Raw genomic sequence first — 23,506 nt, 5'->3', positions numbered from 1 at the left:
TAAATGTTGAATGAGCAACAGGTATAAGTAATCATTTTTTCAGGGACTTTTTTTCTTTCCCCATTCCTTGCTAGGTAACTCTTCTTTTCCTGCACTGGTGGGTTTTGTTGGCTGTGATGGAAATTGCTGGATCTTTTCTGTTCTACTAAACACCTAATTCAATATGAGACAAGTTGAAATCTTCTAGTGTCTTGCACTATTTGACCCAAAATGTTCCCCCAGTTATCCCTGATCTCGGAGGTCTTTGGAATACACTGTATCAGTTCTAGATATTTCATGTTGCAAAGTGACCAGCACATCTTCCTTTCCTCTGCATTTATTTAAACCTCCCATTCACCATTAAAATAGTTGTTTTCCAGAGTGGTTTTCAGAGGGTTAATGTGCCTGTAGTTCTCATGGGGGAGATCTACTCTGCTCCTTACATTCTTGTAGGAATGAGTGGACCCTGTATTCTGGTGCTGTGTAGGAGTGGCTCTGGCTACAGCATCCTTCCTCTCTAAAGGAGTTCTGAAAGGGTTACAAGGGAGCCTTGGCTGTTTCTTTGAGCTATTTGGAAAGGACTGGCCTCAGACAGCTTGGCAGGAACCTGAGGCCCTGTTTTTTCCAGCCCAGCCCTTCCTTCTGCACAAAGCTGTCAGGGAATCCCACGAATGTCTGGTTTTTCCCCCTTTCCTAATTCTTTTAACAATATTTTTATCCATCTGTGACTCTTCCTCACACAAGGATCTCAAATTTTATCCATTGATTTGCCTTGCACGTAGTGAAGTATAAATGAAAGCTGTGCTACCATGCCATAGCTGCTAGAATTGGTTCACAGTTGTGCAGCTGAGAAGGGCATTGGGAAGTTTCCCAGAAGAATGTCCTTTCTGGCATTGATCTTAGGGCAGGTCCATCTGGCCTAAGAACAGAGGAATTGAATGGGCCTATCTTTGAACTGTGCTATTCCTGTGTGTTACAGTGAGGCACTCTGAAATCTTGGGGCTGCATGTTCTGTATCCTCCCTAGCACAAATACAGAATGCTGCTTGGGAGAAATGGAAATCCCCTTTGTAAGCCAGGCTTATGAAAGACAAGATAGGGTTAGTGACTTCATTTGCCTCACGCTGCCCAGGACTGCCCTGAAGTTGAACTCAGTGTGAATATTTTGGAGATTTCTAAGTCTGCCCTGTTCCTTTTCACTTGAAGTAGATGGAGGTGTAGTGGGTGGTTTGAGAAGGGAAATTTGGTTGTTTGTGAGAGCAAAGGTCTTGAACAGCTGTGTTGAAGACATTGGTGTTGTACAGCTGAGGAAGAGAAATTGAATTAGGGTTATATTGCGATCTCAGTAGGCCAGTCCAGTGCTGGGAGTAGGGTGTGATCCGAGTTCCATGTAGAAAGACTCCCAGAAGGCAGCCCTCCTGTGGGCCAATCCCTGGACAACCCTACAAAGTCAGCAGCCAAAGGGCCTGGAATCAAGCTCAGTTGAGTTAAGAGTTTCAGTGACCAAGTACAAATGCCAGAGCGGGAGGTAGCAAAAGGGCCAAAGGGTTTTCCTTCCTACTAGGCTTTGTTTTGGAGCTATCTTCCATTGTACAGTGAACTTTCCACCAGCAATGCACACTCATATTTTCCATCCAGACCAAGGTCATGCTTTAGCTTGGCTTCCTCAGGATGAACTGTCTTCTTTTTGGTGTTTTATACTGTGATATAAATGGGAAATCCCTGCAAAAGCACGAAGAAACTCCTTTCCTGTCCCTGAAAGTGTTAGTTGACCTTTCCTGTGAACGTGCTGCTGTCACCTAATTTCCCCTAGCTTTGTGACTGGTAAAGTTTTGTGGCTGACACCAGAGTTTGATAATTGCATGCTGTTGGCTCTGTGTCAGTCTGTTATTCTCTAGGGTTTCTCTGAGCTGCAGGTATCAAGCAGCAGCTGTTTGTGAACCGTGCAGGGATCCAGTATTTAATAAGAATGTCTTTTGAAAAAGAGGGAGGGAGAAATGTAGAAAAGTCAGGATTATTTCAGTTTCCCTTTGTATGTGGTGACAGCTTTGCTTGGTGATCCTGTTCAGTATGTCTTAGGGGTAATCTGAAGAAGATGCAGCAACCAGAACTTCACTGTGGAGCACCAACTTTTTGTGTAGGGAGTATTGTGGCTTATAATAATAAGTAACATTTTTGGTTACTAGTAATTTTTTACACTGGATACTATCAGCTATTGAGTAGTTTGACCAAAATGCTCTGGGTAAGAGAACTTTGGTTGGTAATGAGCAAGAAAGCTCACTCAAAAAAGCTTGTTACTGGATTGTCCAGAACCAGTGCCAGTTATGAGAATTTTTAAATGCTCTGTTAGGGCTGGACTGTGCAGTGTCAGGATGGAAATGTCAAGAATCCTGTATTACAAGCAGTTATTTCTAGGATTTCATTCATAGTAGTTGAAAGATATATTCCTAAAAAAAGAAAAGGCAGAGGAGAGTGAGCAAAAAAAAAAACAAACTAGGTAGTGCTAAAAGATACCAGTTTCCAGACACTCTCATATTGCACACATGGCATTTTTATGAATATTTCTTATCCAAGGACTGTTCACAGCAAACCAGGTGGGGAGATGCCAGGCCAGCCTGGCCGATTCAAATCTATTTAAAACTGGCATTTAGACAACAACCTTTAGTAAAAGGAATTCAAAAGTAAGAGAGCTCTGCTGGATGGTTGGACACGTGAACAGGCTTCCCAGGGAAGTGGGGAGCCTGCCAGAGTGCTTGAACAAAGCTCTTGGGCACACGGTGTTACTCTTGGGGTGTCCCATGCACAGACAGGAGTTGGATGTCAATGATCCTCATGGGTCCCTTCCAACTCAGGACACTTTTTGATTCTGTGTTGCTTGGCTTCTTTGCTTGCATTTCAGATTGCATCTGGCTCAGTGCATGTCTTCCACTCCCCTTTCTATCTTTCTGCTCTCTGGCACATGGGACTTAACTGAGAAGTTAGTCAAAGAAGATCTGGCAGTGCTGCACATGCTATTGGCAGCTGTCTGTTAGCGATGCTTTGCCTGGGCAAGATTCATCCTTTATAGCAAAAGGGCTGTGACTTTCTTGGTCCAAAATTTTGTATGCATAAAGATTTCTTTATTTGCTTGCCACTGGAAAAAAAAGTAGAATCTTTTCTGTGAAGAATGTAGCCAAGTCGGGCTATTAATATTTTCAGTGCTGGAAATTTGAGTTTTCTCAAAATTCAGCTGAGAAAATTTTCATGTTTGGTAGACTATATAAAAAGGAGGAGGAAATCTCAAGTCTGGACCATCTGTTTCTTTTTTTGACACTGGGATAGAGATGCTGGTGGGTAAAGAGGTATCAGCTTGTCTTAATTTAGCATTTTGATAAGTTGAAGATGCAGAGACTTGAAATTGAATAAGTTTAGGAATTTTCTTTCTTTGTACTGGTACTTAGTTCAGAAAAACTTTTCACAGTCAAATTCTGAATTTCAAATGAGAATTTTTCATTACTTATTAAAGACAATGTACTCCTTAGTGGAGTGACTTATGCTTCCCATTACAGTTTCCTAAAACTTCTCAAGCTGTGGTGTTAGAAACAGTGTGAAATAACTTGTTAGAAAGAATGTTCTGTTCAATAAATTTCTGATCTCAGCTCCACTAGACACTTGGATGTGATTCTTTGACAGTCTCATGATGCTAAAGATTCTGGCTTCTTTGTAAATATCTTTGGATGGATCATAATTTGAGCAACAATTAAAGACTTTCTGATTCAGGCAGTCAACATGATAAAGAATCTCTTCTTTTGTGAAGAAATCAGTAAATCGAGCAGCATATGTGAGAGATTTAAGCTCAGGCACAAAAACTCAGCCCCAAAAGTGATTCTTCATCAACTTTGCTGTTCTTATGATTCGGTGCTTTGATGAACACATCCCTTTCCAGTAAGAAACTCTGTATAATATCTCCAGGATATTCTCCAGAAAAGTGAGATTTAGGTTTCTACTATCAGTGATCCCCCTAGCCTTCTGTTTTCAAAATTCCATACCAGAAAATCAAGGAAGTTTAGACTTATCCCGTAGGAACAATTCCGACAAAGGCTGCCAATTAAGATTTTTTGGAACAGTTGTCTTTCATAGAGTTTGGTTTTGCATATTGACAATTTGCTTATCTATCTTTGAAGCTGAAAACCTCAAGGAGGAGCTGTGTTTTAATGTGGAATTAGTTTTGCTAAAAAACCAATGGGAATAATAACTTCTCTCTTATCAAAGTTCACCAATATCTTAATTTTTTATTTTAGTTTCTATAAGTAAACACAAATAATAAATTTAAAAGTATTAAGTAAATAATTAATTAATTTTGAAAACCCAGTTTTAATAGTTGGATTATTCTGGTATATTTAAAGAAACTTGGATCCAATCCATCTTTAGTCATTTAAATATTTTGCTTTTCTATTCAGGACATTGCATAACTGATTTTACTTTTTTCAAAGGTCAGAGTCGTGTTTTCATTTGTTTCTGAAATCCCACTTTCCTGCTGCTGATAATGAAGGGAATGATTTAAATATGAAAGTATCCTCTACTATAAAGACAACAAAATTTATACATCGATTTCTAGGTGATTTTGAGGTGTAGGGGACAGACTATGGTTCATGTAGCACAGAGGTTTTTTCTATTGATATTTTCTAAATAGAAAAAAAAGTTAACATTCTGTGTTCTCTAAAGCATTGCAAATCCTGAATATGAGTGTAGACATTACTGAGAAGCATTTCTGTGAAAGGTAAAGAACTGTGGTGCTGAGTATTTTGCTGTTTGCATGTTTCACTTGGAAATTACCTTAACTCCTGGAATCATGTAACACTGTGAATTGTGAAGTGTTAACGCTTCTTGCTATGCAAGGCATAGTTGTTTGTGTATTGTTGGCCAAAATTTCACTCTGGTGTTTATGGTGTATATTGTTTAGTAGCAAAACCAGGTACTGACTACTCCTGTCATTTACTTTCAGGTTTTTACTAACATTGTTACCTTTATGTGAAGGCTTGCTTGCTTACAGTCTTATACTCCAACTAGTCTCTAGAGCCTTAAACACAGTACACAGCATGAAGGTTAACCTCTTTGCAAATGTTTCTGTGTTCACCTCAAGCCTTCTGGAGGCCATGTTTGGACTCTTACCTGCCTGTACTGCAGATTAATTTTCTCTGAAATGTACCAGTTGTGGCCTTGGAGTCTGCTGTATTTAGAACATTTGCTGAAACATCAAAAAAGGCATCAAGTATAAAGAAGCAGCTTATAATGGAGATTTCTTGATGGACACTGTTATTTTCCTTGCTTGATGTCTTATCTATGGTAGGAGGGAAGTCTTGAAAGGACATGTTCCACGAGTGGCTGAGGTATTTTAGTCTGCCCTTTTAAGGGATTAGCATCTGCATCTTTGTGTTCATGCTCAGAATTACATGCAATCACTTGGTGGAATTCCTGGGGTGGAGATTCCATGGTTCCCATCTGTGTTTGAGTCTGGGAGCGTCTGACTAATTATACGATTTTCTCTGTACTTGTAGGAAACAATTTCATTTTGGCTCTAGAAAAAGGGATTGGGTTGGAATGGAATACAGGATTGCATAACTTTTTTCATGTTTAACCATGAATTCCACAAATGAAAGCTATTGCACTTCCTCTGAAGATACCTACTCTTGGCTATTGGTTTTCAGAGTCGGTAGAAATATTCAAGCCCCATATACAGTCCAAAAAGACCTATCAATTGAAAGGCTTACCCAAAATCTGTCATTAATGAATCCCGCAAAATTGCAGCTCTAAGGAAGCAGCACCATTCCTAGATGCCTATTCTCAAATCCCAAGTGGAAAAGATGGATATTGTATGCAGTTGGTATGACTAGCAGAGCTGGCACAACTGCATCATAGACTTTTCTGTCCATGCTGGAGGAGAAAACATCACAAACACAGGTGCCTGGCCAAATGGAGATAATTTAAAAGCTTTTTTCCTAAATTTTGTGAACAAAACTAGTGCTTACAGTCTCTACCTCCTATCTTACAGTTGTAGGTAGAGACAGAAATCTAAGGAACAATACTTCAGGCAGTTGGGTGTTCAAGTAAGTTTTGTGCAACTTGAACATCTTCTGCAGACAGGGTCTGACAGAGAGGGATCTTTCAATGTATACTGGACAAGTCTGGGAACTATGTTATAAAATGTGCTGTCTCATCTCTTGGTCCTATACAATATGATTATCTTAACATCCTTTTACTCATCTTCCTCTAATGACAGACTTTGTCATCAGATGTATCAGTTTCCTGGAGAAAGATTTAGTTGACCCAGTTTACCAAGATCAGCCTGAGACTTTTCTGTAGTTTCAGAGATTTAATTACAAATTTCCTGTTCTCAATGCTTAATTGTTTTCTGTCAGCTGGCCTTGGTCAGCATGTGTGTTGCTGCCTGCTGGGGAAAAGGAGATAACTGAATGATTTGGGGCTCTCCAATGATTTTTCCACTGCACCACCTGTTTTGGAAGTGGTACGCTGAAGTGGTTACGTGTACCAGCTCCTAAAGAAGCTGAAGGGGAGGAGTGGTTCTTGCCTGATGGGTTTTCAAAGGGAGCTGAAACTTTGATGTTCTGTTTTAGCAGCTGCTAGATATAGTGCCTCAGCCCTGTGTAGCACTTGTGGCCCCAGCTTTCAGGCATTGTATTCTCCTTTACACTGCCAGAATGGAGAGAAGAAAATAAAATGAACCAAGAGTATGGGCATTACCAACAGTGTTGCTTTGTTGTATTTTACACTTTGAGTTATAGTGCCTTGTGTCTTGTGCCAGTGAAGTACCTTGGAGTTAATTGGGACTGTTAGAGTACAAAATTTATTTCACTTCAGCCTTCTTTGCATTTCTAATTGCTTCTTCCTCACCTCTTCTGTTTTATGTCTGCTTCCAAAACAATGGCAGTAATTTTAGTCTTTTGTTCTGTAATGACCACATAAAATAGGTGGAGACTTACATGTATGGTGCGCCAGAATTCCTTGCTTTGTCTAGAGGGACTGGATCATCTTTCCAATAAGGATTGAGGGAGACAGAGAAATGTGGTGGCTAAAACAAGGCTTCATATAAAGCCTTTGTTAAAGCAGGAACAGACAACACTCTGCTATATCTGCTGAAGGCAGTTCACTGGGAATTTCCCGTTAACTCACTTAACTCTTCACTACCAGAAACATGCTGTAACTCAATTTATTCTATTAATATCAAACTTCTTTGTGGTAGTGTGAACTCCTCTCTGGTTTTCCGTGTTGAAGTATTCATTTACTGGAGATGCTGAAGGCTGAGCTTCGTGTTCAGGTGAAGAGTCAGCTAGATTCAAATAGTAGGAGTGGAAAGGGGACTGAATTCTGTGTAGTTGAAAACAGAGGCCCAAATTGGGGTAAACTGGAATGGTCTCTTTTGGCAAGGCAAAACACTTCTGTGGTATTTATCTCTGGATGACAAAGTCCAAAAAAAATGGGGAGATTCTTGCTCTGCAGTACTAATTTTTCCAGGTAAGGCTGTATAAATAAATAGAAGCCTTTCTAGTCTTTTCTTGCAGTTCTTTATAATACAATTCTGGTATGTCATCACCCAGGCAATAAAGGGGAACAGATGTATAGAAATTTTTGGGAAGGAATGGTTTTTCATCTTTGTTCTAGTGCTGGTTATAGAATTTCTAAATTTTTTCTCTTCCCATATTAAAAATCAGTAACACCTAAATCAAAATGGAACCTGCCATTTTGTTCTGAAGTTTTTTCTTAGGCTGCATTTTAGCTATCAACAAAACACAACATACTTGCTGTTTTCTGAAGAGTGGTTTCCTCCAAGTAGGGTGTCTCTTGAGGATTCTTAGAAGGAACACTACAGACCTGGAAAACTTCTGTCACTTTTAGCCTGAGAAAATTATTGCTAGGAATTTGTGCTACCTTGGTTGAAATAATAAGCACTTTTATAATGTGTCTTCTGTTACCTCTAAGGAAGTTGGGTGGAGTGAGGGAAAAATAACACTTCTTACAATACAAATACAGAGCTTTGTGGCCATCAATGAGGCTTGCAGTGATTAAAAAAAAAAAAAAGCTGTAAAATAGCTAGCATTACATCCCTGGTGGTGTTGCTTTGGTGTCAGTGTGCCATGCTGCTCTTAGGATGGCTGAATGGCTATATCATGATGGTATCCATCTGTGGTCTCTGTATAAGTAGCCTTTTTTCTTATATTTTTAAATTTCCTGCAATGTGTGGGTTAGGATGTCTCACCTATGCAGCATGTACAGTCGTTGGGCCAGCTTCTTCAATGGCTAACAGCCCATGCTAGGTTCTCTCTGCATATTTGAGCATATTCCACCAACATCACCTGATTAGATTTTACATAACTTTGTTACAGGCTTTAGGAAGTGAGTGCTGTCACAGGCATAGTCACTTCCTTCTCTAGTCCATTGTTAAGTGTTCATGGAGCCAGGGCAGGTGAGTCGATCTTTGTACAGGAGGTGGAAGTAAAAGAATTCTCTCCCTTAGCTCCAGCGTAAATGAACTGCAAAATGAGACTGAGGAGGAAAAAAACTCAGTTTAACAGGTGGCATCACTCTCAGATACAGTCTATTTTGTGTTATACCTTGTTACCTTAGAGAATTCCCCTTGAGGGATAAGGAAAGCAGAAACTATGTATACATATGGAATTGAGTTTCTAACACTGGGCAGATAAGAATGCTAGAGGCACCACTTTGGCCAGCATGTGAGTATTGTCAAGCTTAGGGGACTGTAAAAGTAATGTACACTGGACATAGGTTGATAAAATTCAGTTGTTTAAGGGTAGAAGTCTCTTTAGGACCTTTACTTTGCCCTCGTATCAGTGCTTGGGGAATTACTCAGAAACAAGAGACTATTAACCACAAGCCTCCAGCTTCCCAGCAAGGACCCAGAGAAGTGACCTTTAGTTCTCCTTTTGTATCTTTTGTCTTCTTTTACTTTTTTTCAGCAGCTAGATATTATGCAGCTTCAGTTGTGTTACTGAATGGTAGCACAGCAGATGCATCTTACTGGTGCCATGCTGATTCTCTACCTCTTTTACTTGGAACATTTATATTAAGATAACTGTAGCCAGCTGGCTTTCAGGTGACACTTTCCACAATCCCTGATTAGATGAATTTGTAGATGTTGCTCAGGAAGTGCAGAACAGATTCTAGCCTTTCCTTTAGGTATAGAGATTATAAATTTAGAGGTATTGCTTCTTTTGTGAAGTTTTCTTATCTGGCTATAATTCTTGAAAGGTACAGTCATGATGCCAGGCAACTGTATACTGCATTGTCCCCATGGACAGACCATCTAAGCTGCTAGATTTATCAAATCTACTCTAAGAGACACTCATAAGAGTCTTCATCTACCACATAACAAGGTGGTAGTTGTACTGGATGTCAAGCCAAATTAGTTGTTTTAATTAATTTCAGTGCAAATTTTGTGAAATCTAGAGGCTTGATGTGCTCTTTAAAGGTTTCAGTATACTAGATACTTAATATTTAGACAACAAAATAGCCAAAGTAAAGTGCATAAGATGTCTCTACTACTTGGTCATATGGCACTAAAAATTTGTTTGGGCCTCAAGTGGATTGATACCTGGACAGCACAACCCTGAGGAATCCTTAAGGCCCTCTAGTGTAACACCATCCTGTGCTGTGTCATTTGGGATACTGCTGGTGGCAGGGGCATTTAGCTCTGGGCAGGGCTTTGAGTATTCTCCCCCATCTCATGAATCCTAACCCTGTGAAACTCAGCAGGGTTAGGATTGTTTTTGTTAGTGTTGTTTGTTTGTTTGTTTATTCTTCTCAAGTGCTCTAGATTTCACCAGTTTAGCCCAGTTGTAACTTTTCACTTGCCTCTTGGGATTTAAAGAGGAGCCTGAGCTGCTTTCTTCATTCCCCCTTTTCTTACTCATTGGGATCTTGCAGCTGCTGCTTGAGCACATATAGCAAAGAGCACCGCACTCCAGGAAAGCTTACGCAGGAGGAAGCTTAATGGAAAATATGAAAGGGAAAAAATGTGTTTGATGGACTTTTAATATAAAAAGGGGGTAAGAAAAGAAAAGGAGGAGGGGGAGATTTATTCGCTGTAATAGGAACCAAATGTTGGCTGGGTCAGCAGCAACAGTCTCACTCTTTCCCTGTAAACTCTGAGTGGCTTTTCAAAGACATTACGGGGTGCAGGGCTAATTTAGTGGTCTTGACTTAACCCCTGCCTCTCTAGAGAGAAAACATTTATTGTTTTCATCCTTGTGTGCTACTTCTGCTCTCCATCTGTAAAATGCAAAATCTGCTTGTGTAAAGCACTAAAAAAGGCTTTCTGTCTAGAAATAAATAGAGCCTGTAAGTCTTTTTCAGTTTGGTTTTCAATAAACTTGTCTACAGTGAAAGAGGAAAAGTAGAAGAATGTTGTTATAACTCCTCTTCATCAAGTTGGTCCACTTAATTCATGCTAGCCTTTTACAGTGGACCCTCCTCAGTGAGGAGTACCTTTTCCATCTCTAAGTGGTGCAATACTGCATCTAATTTTCTGGTACTTTGGATTCTGTGAAGTGTGTATATTCACACCAGTAACTCTTCCTGGATTAGGATAAGTGATCAGATTTAAGATGGCACTTAACACATGGTTTTAGTCTGAATGACTTACCTTAATAAAAGCAGATCTAGAGAGTACAGTGAAGTAAATTAATTGGATCCTCCCTGCTCTGTTTGAAATTCCTTAATTAATTAATACTTTAAAATTGGGAGTAGGGTGTGTGGGACCACACAACACAGTTCAGGCAGTTGCATGTTGGAGTTAAGCAGGTAATCCTCCCCCTCCCCAAAACTTCCTTACGACAGCAAAGTGATACCAGGTTTCTGTTTTAGTCTTACTGTTTATATGCCTTGCTCTTAGAATATTTTTGCAGTCTCTGTGTTTGCAGGTGCGGAAATGTGTGCAAGAAACATAAAGCCAGAAGAGCCTTCCACTCAGTCAAGCTCAACCCTGTGTTTGCACTATTTGAGGGTAGAAAGGCTTGTGATTTTGTTATCACTTGGAGGAGGTATGCTCAGTTACCTTTGTTACCTTTCCAGTGACCTGATGAGCCACAATAGGATGAAGACACTGAACTTTGCAGTCAGCTGATTCAGGCTTTCTTGAGTCAGCCTTTCTACTAGTAAATTTGAGAGCTGCCGTGTGTAAAGAGAAGCAGAAACAAATGTGTTGTTTGTTTACCTGCCAAGTATTCCCCAGATCAGAGAGACTGACAGTATTTTGTAACAGGCACGAAGCCAAGGATGCTACTAGGGGCCCAACTAAAATTGTCTTCACTGAAGGGTAAAGATTTGATTTAATTTGCTGAGACTGGCATGTTTAGGGCTTCTGCTTGATAATGCCATCTAAATCCAGGAGTAGCTGAGACAGGTTAGACCTTTCCTGAAGAGGTTTTCCAGTGTTCCATAATATCATTCTACCCTTCCCCTCCTAGACTATCAGAAGGCTGTTTTGATGCACTTCATTTCTAACCTAGCAGGTTAGTCACTTAACACTCATGATCTTTCCTGTATATGGAGGCCTGGGATGTAAAAGGCACTTAATTCCTGATCTCTATTGCCTTGTTTGTAAGAAAATACTGATGTTCCAAAACCCAGGTTTATCAAAGGCAAGGAAACAGCAAGAATAATTTTCAGAAGCTCGGGAGCAGGAAATAAATTATCCAGCAACATACACCAGAAAAGAAGGAAGCCTGTGGACTTTGATAGTAGTTGTAGAAAAAAATGAAGGAGCAAGAAGGCAGCGGGCTTTCCATGTATAGCTATTGTGCATGCACATCTGGAATAATAAAGTGGAAAAAGTTCACGGAAAAGCAGTGTGCAATCAAGGCCAGAAGGGACTGAGCTGAGGAAAAAGAAGAGAGCTAAGTGTGCCAAGGCTGGCTGAGCTCAAAGGAGGCATAGTTCTAGTAGTGAAGGCTTAGTCCTGAAATAAGAGGAATGTCATATAATAAAACAATGAAAATGTAAGTTTACTTGGGAATGTTGGGAGAAATTCTTGATGCTGAGTGTATGCCTGCTTGTGGAGTTGTGCAGCTGAGTGTGACACATGGACTCCTACAGCCACTGAAATGTGTTGGTCCTGCACCACAAGGAGATAAGCTGGATGCCATTGCTCACATATTTATTTCTGAGTAAAATTCTTATAACAATATCAGTTTTCTCAGCTGAAAGGGGGAATTGAGAGAATAGCAGAGGGGGACCCCTGCCATTTGCTAGATACTGTGCATATTAAAATGTTCTGGAATGCTTGAATTGTGCCTCTGGTAAGCTCTTACAGTTAGCCTGTGAATGGATTTTGGAAACTGTACTTAAATGCACAAAACCTTTCATATTTTTTTTTTTTGCCTAAACCAATGCAGTTCTAAAGTTTTGCACATGGATATTATACATCTTCTGTTTTCTCATGACACAAATATACTTTCTGTAAGTAAAAGTAGCTTGAGCTGCTGGGAAAAGGGGGAGCTGAAGAACTAAGGCTGAAACTATTTCATGATGCCTCATCAATAATAAAGTTCGATTGATGGTCTGTGACAAACTCTCCTGCCTCTCTGCACCACGTCAACTATGGGAGACTGTACTTTTCACTTTGAACTGGATTTGAACCCAAAATGCAGTTCTGCATGTTTCTTGTGCCAATGCAGCCTTATCGAGCCTCTCATTAACTTCAGAAGCTTTTCCTTAGCTTCTCCTGAAGAGTACAAAAGTAGATTGCAGGTCAGGTGATGGCATCCTCATTTTATACAGGCCAGCTGCTTCCTGCCCCTTCCCTGTCTCCAAGTACCTGTACCATGGTGAGTTCTGGACAGCTCCCAGAGCCTCAGACCTCCAAAATCCCAGGCTTAGCTCTTACAGAAATATTCAAAATGCTTTGTTTGCCCCTGGTGTTTTGTGAAACTGATTTTCTTTACCTTTGTAACACAGCTTATGCTATGTTACAAAGCAGGAGGTTTTTACAGGCTTGCACGTTCCAGCAAACAGAGCTACAGTCCTTGCTAAAACGTATACTCTTGCTGACTGAACTGCACCAAAGTCACTCTTTCATAGACACTCCTGATAACAGCAGAGGCCAGGAGTGAACCATTCTCAAAGACTTGTTGCTCTGTTTTTCAGTTTTTAATTTATTGCTTTTGAAGCTGAGGGGAAGGAATGGGGAAGAAAGACAAAGAAAGGCCTTGAGGCAAGTGAGAGGCCCAAAACTCCTGCATCCCAGCCAGGACCCCAGCGTCCTGGGCTTCATCCCACTCTGTTTATCATTGCTCCGTAGCCAGCCCCAATCTAGGACCTATTGTTAGGGATGGAAGAAGCACATAGTGTGCCAAAGAAAATGTTCTGTGTTTTTCTGAGTGCCTGAACATAAGTCAGCAGGATGCTGGGAGCTGCCACACTAGACAAAATCATTAGTTACTATGCCAACTACTTTCTAGCAGCTAGTGCTCACCAAGGATTTGTACTGAAAACTTCCTAGACTTGTCATACCATCTGAATGCCCTGTGGGAAGGAAACTGCTTACCAAGGTTGTCTTGCATTCTATGGCAAGGTGGGAACACTGATTTATAAATGCACTGGGTTCTCTTATTGCCAGCAATGGCTCTTGTTTCTCCTCAGCTCCAGTCTTTACAGGAAAGGATGCAAAGTAATTTAGTTGTCAGCTTGTTTCCTTGTTTAGTAGGAAGGTAATTTTTTTCTCAGTTTGCTAGACCTCCAGGCATACTGATTTCTACCGTAATCCTATCAGTTCTTACAAACTAAGCAGGGTTAAACAGAGGAATATTCTTCATGAATGCTGAAACTTCATTTACACAATAATTTGAGCCTAGTTTGCACTGCCTTTCAATGGGATGTAGACACTTTTTCAGCATTTCAAAAGTGCCTATTTAGTGAGTGATATATGGAGAACACCAGTGTACTTCATGAATTGGTATTGTTGCCTGCCACACAGGAATTGGTATCAAGCAAGTGCCCAGCTGTGCCATTGGAAGAAGGCTTCAGTTGAAATATAAATGCAAGCCTGATGTGTCATTCTTGTAGTACAGGCTTGCTGTTTGTCCTATAGTTGTTTATAGCTATGAGATCCTCAGTGACTGGTGTTCTGGGGTCTGGTCTTGTCTCCAACTTCAATCCTTGGAATTCCCTTCAAATTCTTTTGAAATGGAAACAGAAGCCAGCTCTCTCCTTTCTTGTAAGAGCTGATATTCACATCCCTTCTGTATGGAGACTGGATTTCGTAGAGATTTTTTTTTTCTGTAATCAATGAAAAAATGCATTAACGTTTTATTAGTATTTAGTATTTTAGTACACTGACATTAAGTTTCTAGTATGGGGGTAAGGAGTTGATTGCATAAAGGTTGCTTATATCAGAAAAGGGCTAATGGATTGGAAAAGGGAACTAGAGCAGAAAGGGAGTTTGGAACCAGAAAACCTGGAGATGAATGTATGATGTTTTAGCCTTTCTGGACTGGATCCCCATCATAATTGCGTGGTGATTTGTTGAAAGTGGTCTCACAAGCAAACCTGTATCTTTTGTGGTACCAAAAACTGCAGCAGGGAGGTTTTATGCTGTCAGTGATTTGGAAGAGAGAATTCTGGCCCAGCCTTTATGAAAACTACAGTTGAAAGAAAGGAACACAGTAGGTTCCTTGCCAAAAACACTGAGTAGCCTGAAGAGCCGTTGGAAGGACAGAATCTTGCTTACAAAAGATGGGCCATAATGCCAAAGGCTGAGATTTCCTGTGCATAGTGAAGGCCTGAATCCTGGCCAGGTCTCTAAACTAAGCAACTCATAAATAATTCTGAGCAAGCTGTGAGAAGATTGCTCACAACCAGCCTGGCTGACAGAATGAAACCAAATCTTTTCTGGTGGCACAGGCAGGAATTTCTATTTCCCATTTGCATGTGTGTGCCTCTGTGCCTAAATCTGTTATCTGTACATGTGAAAAAATGAATATTCAGTCATTAGTGTTCAAGCAATAATCCTGAATTGAAAACATGCAGGTCTGTGAGTACTGACTCCACAATCCTCATTTCCATTAGGGGTGTGGAGGTTTTTTCTGGTTATTTTTGGCTTTGCCTAAAACAGTGTAAGTTTTGAGAAAGCTTTTAATTCAGCTTGGGGTATTTATACAGTCTTCCTAATAAGTGAACTCTTTAATATCCATTAAGGTGTGAGGTTCTCTACAGCTGTTTTGCAGCCTTCATTGTGGTGCTGAACCAGTTGTAATTTTCTCAGGCAGAACTAATTTGTGCTTCAGGGTGCAGAAGTGTTGTCTTGCTTTAATAAATCATCTAACAGGCAGAGACTGAGAACTGGAGATGCTCTATGATGCATTCCCGTGAGCATGGCAAACAAACTGAGAGCTGGAGCACGTCTCTGGCAGCAAGGTATTGAGTCTCAGATCCTAAGCCTGTTCTGTATCAGGGCAAACATAGCCTTAGATGTAATATCAGCACTTGATAACATGTTATGTGGGGACTTAACAAAACTGCAGATGAAATATCTCTTTATGAAAGTGATCACAACAGTGGCTTGCTGTTGTCAAGTATTGTATGTTTATATTATAGAAGGTTAAAGTTATGTTTTGCAACATAATGCGTAAATGCAGAATAATGCATTTACTTTGATTTCTGTCTGTAAATAAGGAAAACCCATAGAAGCCAACAGAAGCATACTCAATCCAGAAGGATTCTGCAGGCCAGGAGGATAAAATCTGCTTAGGCATGCAACAGTGGTGTCAATATAGTGTCTAGAAAAAAAAGTAAGTGTTGTTTGGTTGTGTCACTTGGAGAGAAGGTATTGCAACTGAAGTTGTGTACAAGGTTGTGCCACAAGAAAATCTTAGCCGGAGTTACGTGGTTTTGTTTGGTGTTTTTAAATTTAGTTCTTCCTAAAGGTTGAATAATGTAGTTTCAACAGTGCTTTCTTGAGCAATGTAAGCCAAGTTTACCTGGGCAGTGCTATGTGCAGTATATTGACTGAAACTGAAAAAGTGAATTAAAGCAAGTTAGAAACCCAATTAGAGAATTTGAGAGTTCATTGAATTGGATAAAGGTTGGAGAAAGGCAGCAATCTTGGTGCATTTTTTAAAAGCCAGACTTAAGTATTTGTAATTCCATAAGTTAATCCTTTGCTAGATACCTCAAAACAGAAGAAATGAGAAATCAGGGAAATGTTACTAAAATGTTGCCATTTAGATAGTGGCCCACACAGTACTGCAGACTGCAGTCATTGCACATTATCTCTGTGGCACAAAAACTGGCTATTGACAGGTCCAGTTTTAGTGGAGTTGTTGTTTTATATCAGTTTTGTCTCCTCCATTTTGTCTTCACTGTTACATTTTAGAAGTAATCACTCAATCCTGAGCTTCATAAGCATTCTTTTGGATCAAAGGATGAATTTTATGGATTGCAGGTTCTGAGATGGAGGTATATATGGGAGGAGTTTGAGCAGATACTAGTTTCTAGAATTAATAATATAACTTGAATGAATAGCTTAAAGAGTGCTTCAGTGAATTCTCTTACTCATTCTCTTGAGTGAATGTTTTTAGGGTTTGCAATGACAAAGCTTTTTGGGGAAGGAGCAACACATTTAAGGCAAGCTGAGATATGTTTAAAGAATCTAGGTTGTAAGTTGTGATAGGTTCTTGAAGCAAAGAGATTGCATTTAACTCGCTTGCCAAAACCATGACCTACATTCCAAATTGTGGCATGAAAGACACCAGTTATCTTTTACGTCCCAGTTACGTATGATGTATGATGTAGATGGGAAATGTAAGGGAAGCCTGCCCTGGGAATCCAAAAAAAAATATTTGGAAGCAGTGGCTAAGAGAAACATGTCAGAGATCAACAGACACTTGGGAAGTTCAGGTATTGAGGCTTGAAGGTTACATTAGCCAGAGTGTCAGGATTCGGTGAGTCGTACAACATCTGCTGTGTGAGCACACAGTGTGTGAATTGCTGGGCTGTTGTAGCCTCTTCAGGACACCTCGTGGTCCTGTCAGTCTGCCACCTGCTCTCTGCAAAGCCCCTCAGCCGTGTGTAGAAGTGTGTTGGTGCTGCCTTCTCGCCAAGGCTTACAAACTTCAAAGCAAGCTAGTGAGCTTCTGTTGGTACTTATCATGTTGCAGGCCACAGCTGAACTCCTACCATGTAAGCCTGGGCTCTAAGAGCTCCTGTGTCTTTGTAGAGGCCTTTTATCCTCTAAGAAAAGCTTGCATTTCTCTGAGGATGAAAGAAATGAGCCTGTCTCACTCCCCCCCAGGCCTTTTGTATTGTAACTGTATGGAGTCAGCATGTATCCTAGCTCCAACCTCACCCAACCATGCCTTTATCCTCTCTGGATGTTGCACTGCATGTCTGTTTCTATTCCATTGTCACTGCAGCAGGTATGTACTTAGAGTAAGCCTTGTGTGACTGTATTAAAGCCTCTACCAATCTAAATAAATAATTATCTCATTAGTGATGGGAATCAGCTTTTTTCCTGCTGCTATTCTGCCTGTCTTCAATGCTAATCAGCCACAGAAATATTCCCGTTTAGAGTTTTTAGTCTCCTTTCCTTTTTTCTCCTCAAGAGAATGCCTAGTAATATAGTCCCAGCCTATATTCAAGAAAGTGCTTAGCAGGAAGCAGTTGGCACATGACACCTCCAGCAGGTGTTGTGCTTGCTAAAGCCTCTTAATACAAATGAATAGATGGCTAAGTATTAAGAGATCTTTTTGAAGCAGCAGTGCCTTATAGGCAGAGCAGTGAAAACATGGCTCTTCTTTCCTCAGGGGTCCAGAGAATCATCATTTTGCCTTGGAAGGAGAGATGGAGAACAGTGTCCACAAGGTGATACAAGGTCCTCTGGCACATCCCAGCTATCAGCTTCAGTTTGCTGTGCAGCAACTTCAGCAGCAGAGACTTCAGTCAAGGCAACTGTTGGAGCAAAACCAAGCACGGCAACAGGTAACTAAGAAAAATTCCTGCCTGGATGTAGCAGTGCTGACTGAGTCTTAGATGTGAAAACAAATCCAGATGACAGTAAGGATGGCAGAGATTTTGTCAAGGAAGTAGCTCTTAAGGTAGGTTGCAACAAAACCAGTATTACCTGCAGTGATTTTGATAGCATTTTGATACTGTGGTTCCCAATAGCTTCTTCCATTATGTTGACATCTAAAGAGTTGGAGGAAATATGAAAAAGGGTTGGTATTGCTGATGTTCTGGATGGCTCCTAGATGCCAGAGGTGGACCACTCTGTATGGAACAGCATTTTCATTCTGCTGGGAGAAGCTTTCAAGGTTATAATGACTTAATTGATACACCTGTTACCTTACTTTGTTTTTAGAGAGAGAGAGATGTATTCTGAGTGATGTCTAAAATGCTTCCCTGCTAAAAGGAAGGAAGCCTTTGGGTGATCAAATCTTCATTCAAAACAACTTGGTCTCCAGTAGCACAGAGCTGTTTGTTGGCCGTCTGGCATGACTGGACCCCCTGAACAGACCTAACACATGGAGGTCTGGACACCCACTCTCCCTCCTGTGAAGCAGATGAGTCATTAGTCAGGGCCCTTGAGAATAGGTTATAGGTAAATTGCCCTCATCCTTTTCTGGGAGTATCTTGAAGGAGAGGCCCTTCTGCTTTTTGCTCCTTGCTGTCCTTCTTTCAAGGCCCTTACTTAGCCATGTAGTTTCCATCCTCAACATCTCTCACCTACAGCCTTCTCACTCTTACTCCGTGCAGGAGGTCTTCCTTTCATCTCTGTCCACTGGGCTCTGGGTGGGCAGATGTAGCTGCTCACAAGCTCAGGAAAGGGCCATAAACTGGCTTGTGCCTGTGAGGAGGCTGGAGCTGGCCATGGGGCCTGGCTGAGCCCTCTTGTAACTGCTGACATTGAGCTGATGTTATTCTTGGCCTGGGGCAGAGCCATTACTCAGGAGTTTCTGTTAAAATGATTCTTTGTTAAACCTCCTCTCACCCCCACAACGTCCCCCCTCCTTTCTCTCCCTTCTCCTTCTGAGCCAAGCATTTTGGAGTTGCTGTGTTGAGGCTATTGCCATGCTGCAGGACTCGGGCTGCACTGAATTTGACATTATTGAAGAAAAATGCTTGCTGAACATGGGGGCCTTCAGACTTTCTGTCATGAATAAAATGTCATCTTAATAAAATGATTGTCTCTTGGACACTTCCTGTTCAAGACATTGTATGGAGCCAGCCATCTCTCCTCTTCCAATAACAGTTGCATCTGTCCTCTGATGCCCACCCTGCCAGTCATGACACTACCCTTGCCTTCCCCTGCACCCTCTCTAGCTTTCTGTCGTTGACCTCTTCCTTCTGCTAATTAGGTTCTCAGACTTTAGTCCTTTGACTTGGCCTTTATAAGAACTGCCTTCTCTTTTCTGCCTTCTCATCTGCCTTCTCTTTCTTCTTTTTATGCATTCTGTGACCTACATCTTCCCACTCACACTGCTTCGACTTCTGCACCACCCTTTCATGCTGACCCTCACCCTTCCCCTTTTAGCTAGAGTTCATGTAGCTTATCCAAGCCTGCATGGCTTTATCACATTTCCTTGTCAGTGTTACCTATGCTACCTGTCTCCCATTGCCTGCTGTTTTGTTTCTCTTCCTTCCCATTTATTGAGAACTACTTAATCCTTTGTTGCCTTGCCTGCTACATTCAAATGTGTCAGTCTTCCCTCAGCAGAAGAAATACATCCCTCAAGACTGAAGGCCTATCACTTGAAAGAGTGTCATCATCTCTCTACTTTGGGGAATGCATGCAGGATATCCCTGAGACTGTTTCATCTGATTGTTCAAGTTCTTGTTATGGTTAGAAGGCAGACTAGCCTTTTGTCAGTAGCTGAAGTGCATCTATTAATTAATATGTCTTGAACTACACCCTGAGTGTGGCGTGACCATGCAACATGACTAGGTGCCAGTCTTTCCTTCTGTCTCTGGCAAAGGGACTAGATACATGTGGGACTATGTATATGTGATCAAGTAACAGAAGCACCATGATTAATAACACAGCAAATGCTTCTCCTCTACATTAACCAGCTTAGTATGTTGATGAGATAGATGCGCTGGAAAGCATGGGCTTTTTTAGTCAAGTATTTGTGTCATAAGAATCCCTCCATTTACCATGCACTGGCTCTGTCTTACCATGTGTGTTAACATGAAGGCTTGTTGTGTGCTTTATTGCAGCACCCACTCTTGGTTGAACACTTTCCAGACACGTAAGAATGGTGATGATTTCTCCAGGCATTTAACAATCTGTGGAATATCAAATACTGTGTGGGTGGAGGAAGAGGAATTATTACAAAGTTTTCACTCATTGTATGCAGAAGCTAGTTCACACAGTGTAGCACGGTAGGAATAGACCTTTGACTGCAGAATAGGTACTTTATTATTTGGACAAAAAGAAAAACACCAAACTGACTGGATGAGAATCTAACCAGCAAATAGGTGGAGTGATACAGACCAGGAACAGACACAGTACAGACCTTAAGAAAAGTAAACAAAAACAGGAAGGGGAAGAGTTTGAAAGTAGAGACAGAGACAAGAAGCTTAAAACTGATATCAGTAAAATCAAGGAACAAGAATTACAAAATCAAACCAAAAGGCAAGAAAAACATGCTTATAGCAGTATTTTTAATGTTTAAAGGAGACTTCGTGTGACATGTTATGACCTAGATGTTATTATCACTGCTGCAGTTGGCAAGACAGTTAATATACCATCATTGTTTATTCTCTAATTGTTTCCTGTACTGGAAAGATGCCATTAGCTGTTAGGGAGGTTCCTTCTTTGTGTGGCTATGTTCTGTCTGCTTGGCCTAGCATCTGCTGGGTTTAAAATTTTATGCCAAACATTTCACATGGGAAAAAAAGCTAAATTAAAACAAGGGAAGTACAATTGTATGGTGGAATGATCCCTGTCAGTCCTGCTTACATCAAAAAGGCTCATGTTAAATAAGACATGAATCATGTTAATGAGTTGTGTGGGCAGTTACGTGATCACAGTTTCATTCACCATTTTACTTAGATTTTATGCTGTAGAAGATTAGGCTAAATTAATCTTAAATAATTCTCCTCTCAGTCATTTAAAAATTGTATGTCCTCTGAAATAGTCTTCATTTTATGAAGTTCAGCTAATTTTTGTCTTTTAATATTTGTGATTCTCTTCTGATATCCTTACCATTTATTTAGATCTGACTGGAAGTGCTGAGTATTGTGAATAATATTCCTAGTATTCCTAGAACTATATTATTGCTGCCTGAGGGCAACTTTGAATGCAGCCTTGAACATCATTAAACTGTTTTCTAAACTGTTATATATTGAACTGCTGTCAGATTTGCAGGATCTCTTTTCCTTCCGTTTCTTGTTCATTCTTGTTTTGCAGCTTTCTCCCTCAGATTGTTTTCCCACTAAATGTGCTAACTGCCATTTTTCCTATTTGAGTCTTGTGATACTGATGAGTCAAAGTCTCAGTGCAAGTAAAACAGAACAACTGTTCTGAAAGCAGTAGTCTGAGTTGATTTATACCAGCTGAAATTTTGTCCCCGTGTTTCTGATCCTGTCACTATTATTAGAATTGTGGTAATGCCCAGATGTATTAACTGTCTTTCCAATACAATGATACAGCCCAATCCTTGCCCCAGAGAGCTACCAGTACCAAGAGAAATAAAACAGAAGGCACCAAGTCAGCTGAATAAAGTATATTTTTTTCTTGCTCTGAAGAATTTACCAAAGAGGACATGGTTCAGGCCAGTCTGTACATACTATGAGCTTGCTCTTCTTTAAGACCCCAAGATACTCTTCTTAGTGCAGTTTACTACTGTGGTAGTTAGTAGTACATTTTGACCCTGCTATTTATCTCCACTTTCTGAATTTTCAATTCAATCAATCATTGTATCCAAACTGATTTAACTGAATTCATTAGTTTGTGTTCAAAATAATTTCCACTAAACAATTTATATGACTGGAAAGGTCTTCCAAGGCTATTAATTCTCTGTATTTTTGCAATGTTATCTGAAACACAACTGCTTTTCTAAAAGTGGTGGGTTGTGTTTTGTTGGGTTTGCTTTTTTCTTTTTTTTTTTAACTTAAAATCTTTTTATTGTTTATTGCTTATAAACGTCTCAGTTTGCAGTGTCAGGGATTTGGAACTAGCTGCACGGATCTCTATGCAATACATGTGAGTGTGCATCTGTCTGTCAGTTCTCATACACTGCTGAGTCTCTCATCTTTTTCAGATTTGCTGATCCAATTGAATGTGCATGACTGTGGGATAAAAATCTCACAGCTATGTTCCATACAAATTACATTAAAATCAAGAGACATGTATCTGGGAAGGGGGGTTCGACTGCTGTTCCCACTAAGGCAATGGCTTCAGTGTGAGACCACTCCTAATTAAACAGCACAAAATCCAACACAAGAATGCCCAGACCAATGAAGGGAGGCATAATTTGAGGTGTGCTTTATATTAGATACTGTAAGACAGATTCACAGGAAATGAGCTTCATTACCTCCTCTGGTCACACAGTGAACATGTTTTTGCTTGCAACATTTGTTCCATTACTGTGCTAGGGATGGGTGTTAGATACAGGGATGGTAAGTGCCAGGAACATTCTTTCTGTTTTTGAAGATCATTAATAGATCTGCTTTTCTTCACAGTACTACACTACCTCTGCTTTTGATCACTAACAGCCCAAACTTAGCTGCTACTGACTAGTACTCTTAGATGTTCATTGTCCTTACTGACAAGGTGTACACTTTGAGATTTTCTAATTTAAAAATTTCTCTTTTTTTTGTACAAGGAATACTTTGTGTATGGTATTGTAGATGTTGAAACAAGGAGATATTGCTTCAGTCTGTGATGTAGGGAAAAATATTTTCTGTGTCAGTGCTTTCTTCATGGGCAAGACAGGGTTAATGCTGCTTCTCCTCCCCAGAAAATTGTGCGCAAGAATTAACTCGCTAATAATTTACAGAAATTTTAGCTAAAACATCTTATAGCTTTTTTAGTATTTTTCAGATTTGTAGCCCTAGAGACTTGTTAGGGTAGCACATGTCTCCTCAACATCAAGTTAAATCTGCCAGACTGGGAACTGTAATTGAAAGTTTTTCACTTGAAGCAGCAGTAGTTTTAGGGTGCTGCCTGCTTCAGGACTGCATCTGTCAGGGTTTGTCTAGGCTTCTGCTCTCCCTAGACCCTTAGTTTTCAGAATCATGAGTGGTAAGGTCTGTCTCCTGTGTTTTGGATGTGCTGAAAGCTTCCCAGCCCTTCCTTTGTGTGGTCAGGCTCTGCTCTCCCCAGCTGTCCTCTTTATTTGCACAGAAGCTTCTCCTGGTTTCTTGTCCTATCCCCATGGAGTTCACAGCAGGGCAGTATAGTTTGTAGCTGAATCCAGAAGCCATGGTCCTTGTCAGCTTCCAGTCTCCCCATCCTTGCCTGGAAGACAGCCAGAATCTCAGCACAATGTGGAGACAAAGGCATTTTCAGAAGTCTG

General features: G+C 40.5%; 1 protein-coding gene across 8 annotated transcripts in view; it reads left to right on the top strand.

The window, feature by feature from the left end:
* Positions 1-23,506, top strand: part of TTLL5 (tubulin tyrosine ligase like 5) — a 123,692-nt gene that overhangs the window by 80,831 nt on the left and 19,355 nt on the right. For 6 of the 8 annotated variants that reach the window (XR_010999913.1, XR_010999914.1, XM_068192795.1 and 3 more), the window contains one exon: positions 17,792-17,966. The exons of the other annotated variants lie outside the window; for them this stretch is intronic. Coding sequence is in view for 4 of the 6 variants with exons in the window: in XM_068192795.1 (XP_068048896.1) it covers positions 17,792-17,966 (175 nt within the window). In the remaining 2 variants the exon portion in view is untranslated. The remainder of the gene's footprint in view (positions 1-17,791; positions 17,967-23,506) is intronic. 8 annotated transcript variants of the gene reach the window in all.

This window comes from Anomalospiza imberbis, chromosome 6 (assembly GCF_031753505.1).
Source record: "Anomalospiza imberbis isolate Cuckoo-Finch-1a 21T00152 chromosome 6, ASM3175350v1, whole genome shotgun sequence".
NCBI classification, from domain to species: Eukaryota; Metazoa; Chordata; class Aves; order Passeriformes; family Viduidae; genus Anomalospiza; species Anomalospiza imberbis.
The sequence above is the reverse complement of the archived record's forward strand: the minus strand, read 5'-3'. Positions and strand labels throughout refer to the sequence as shown.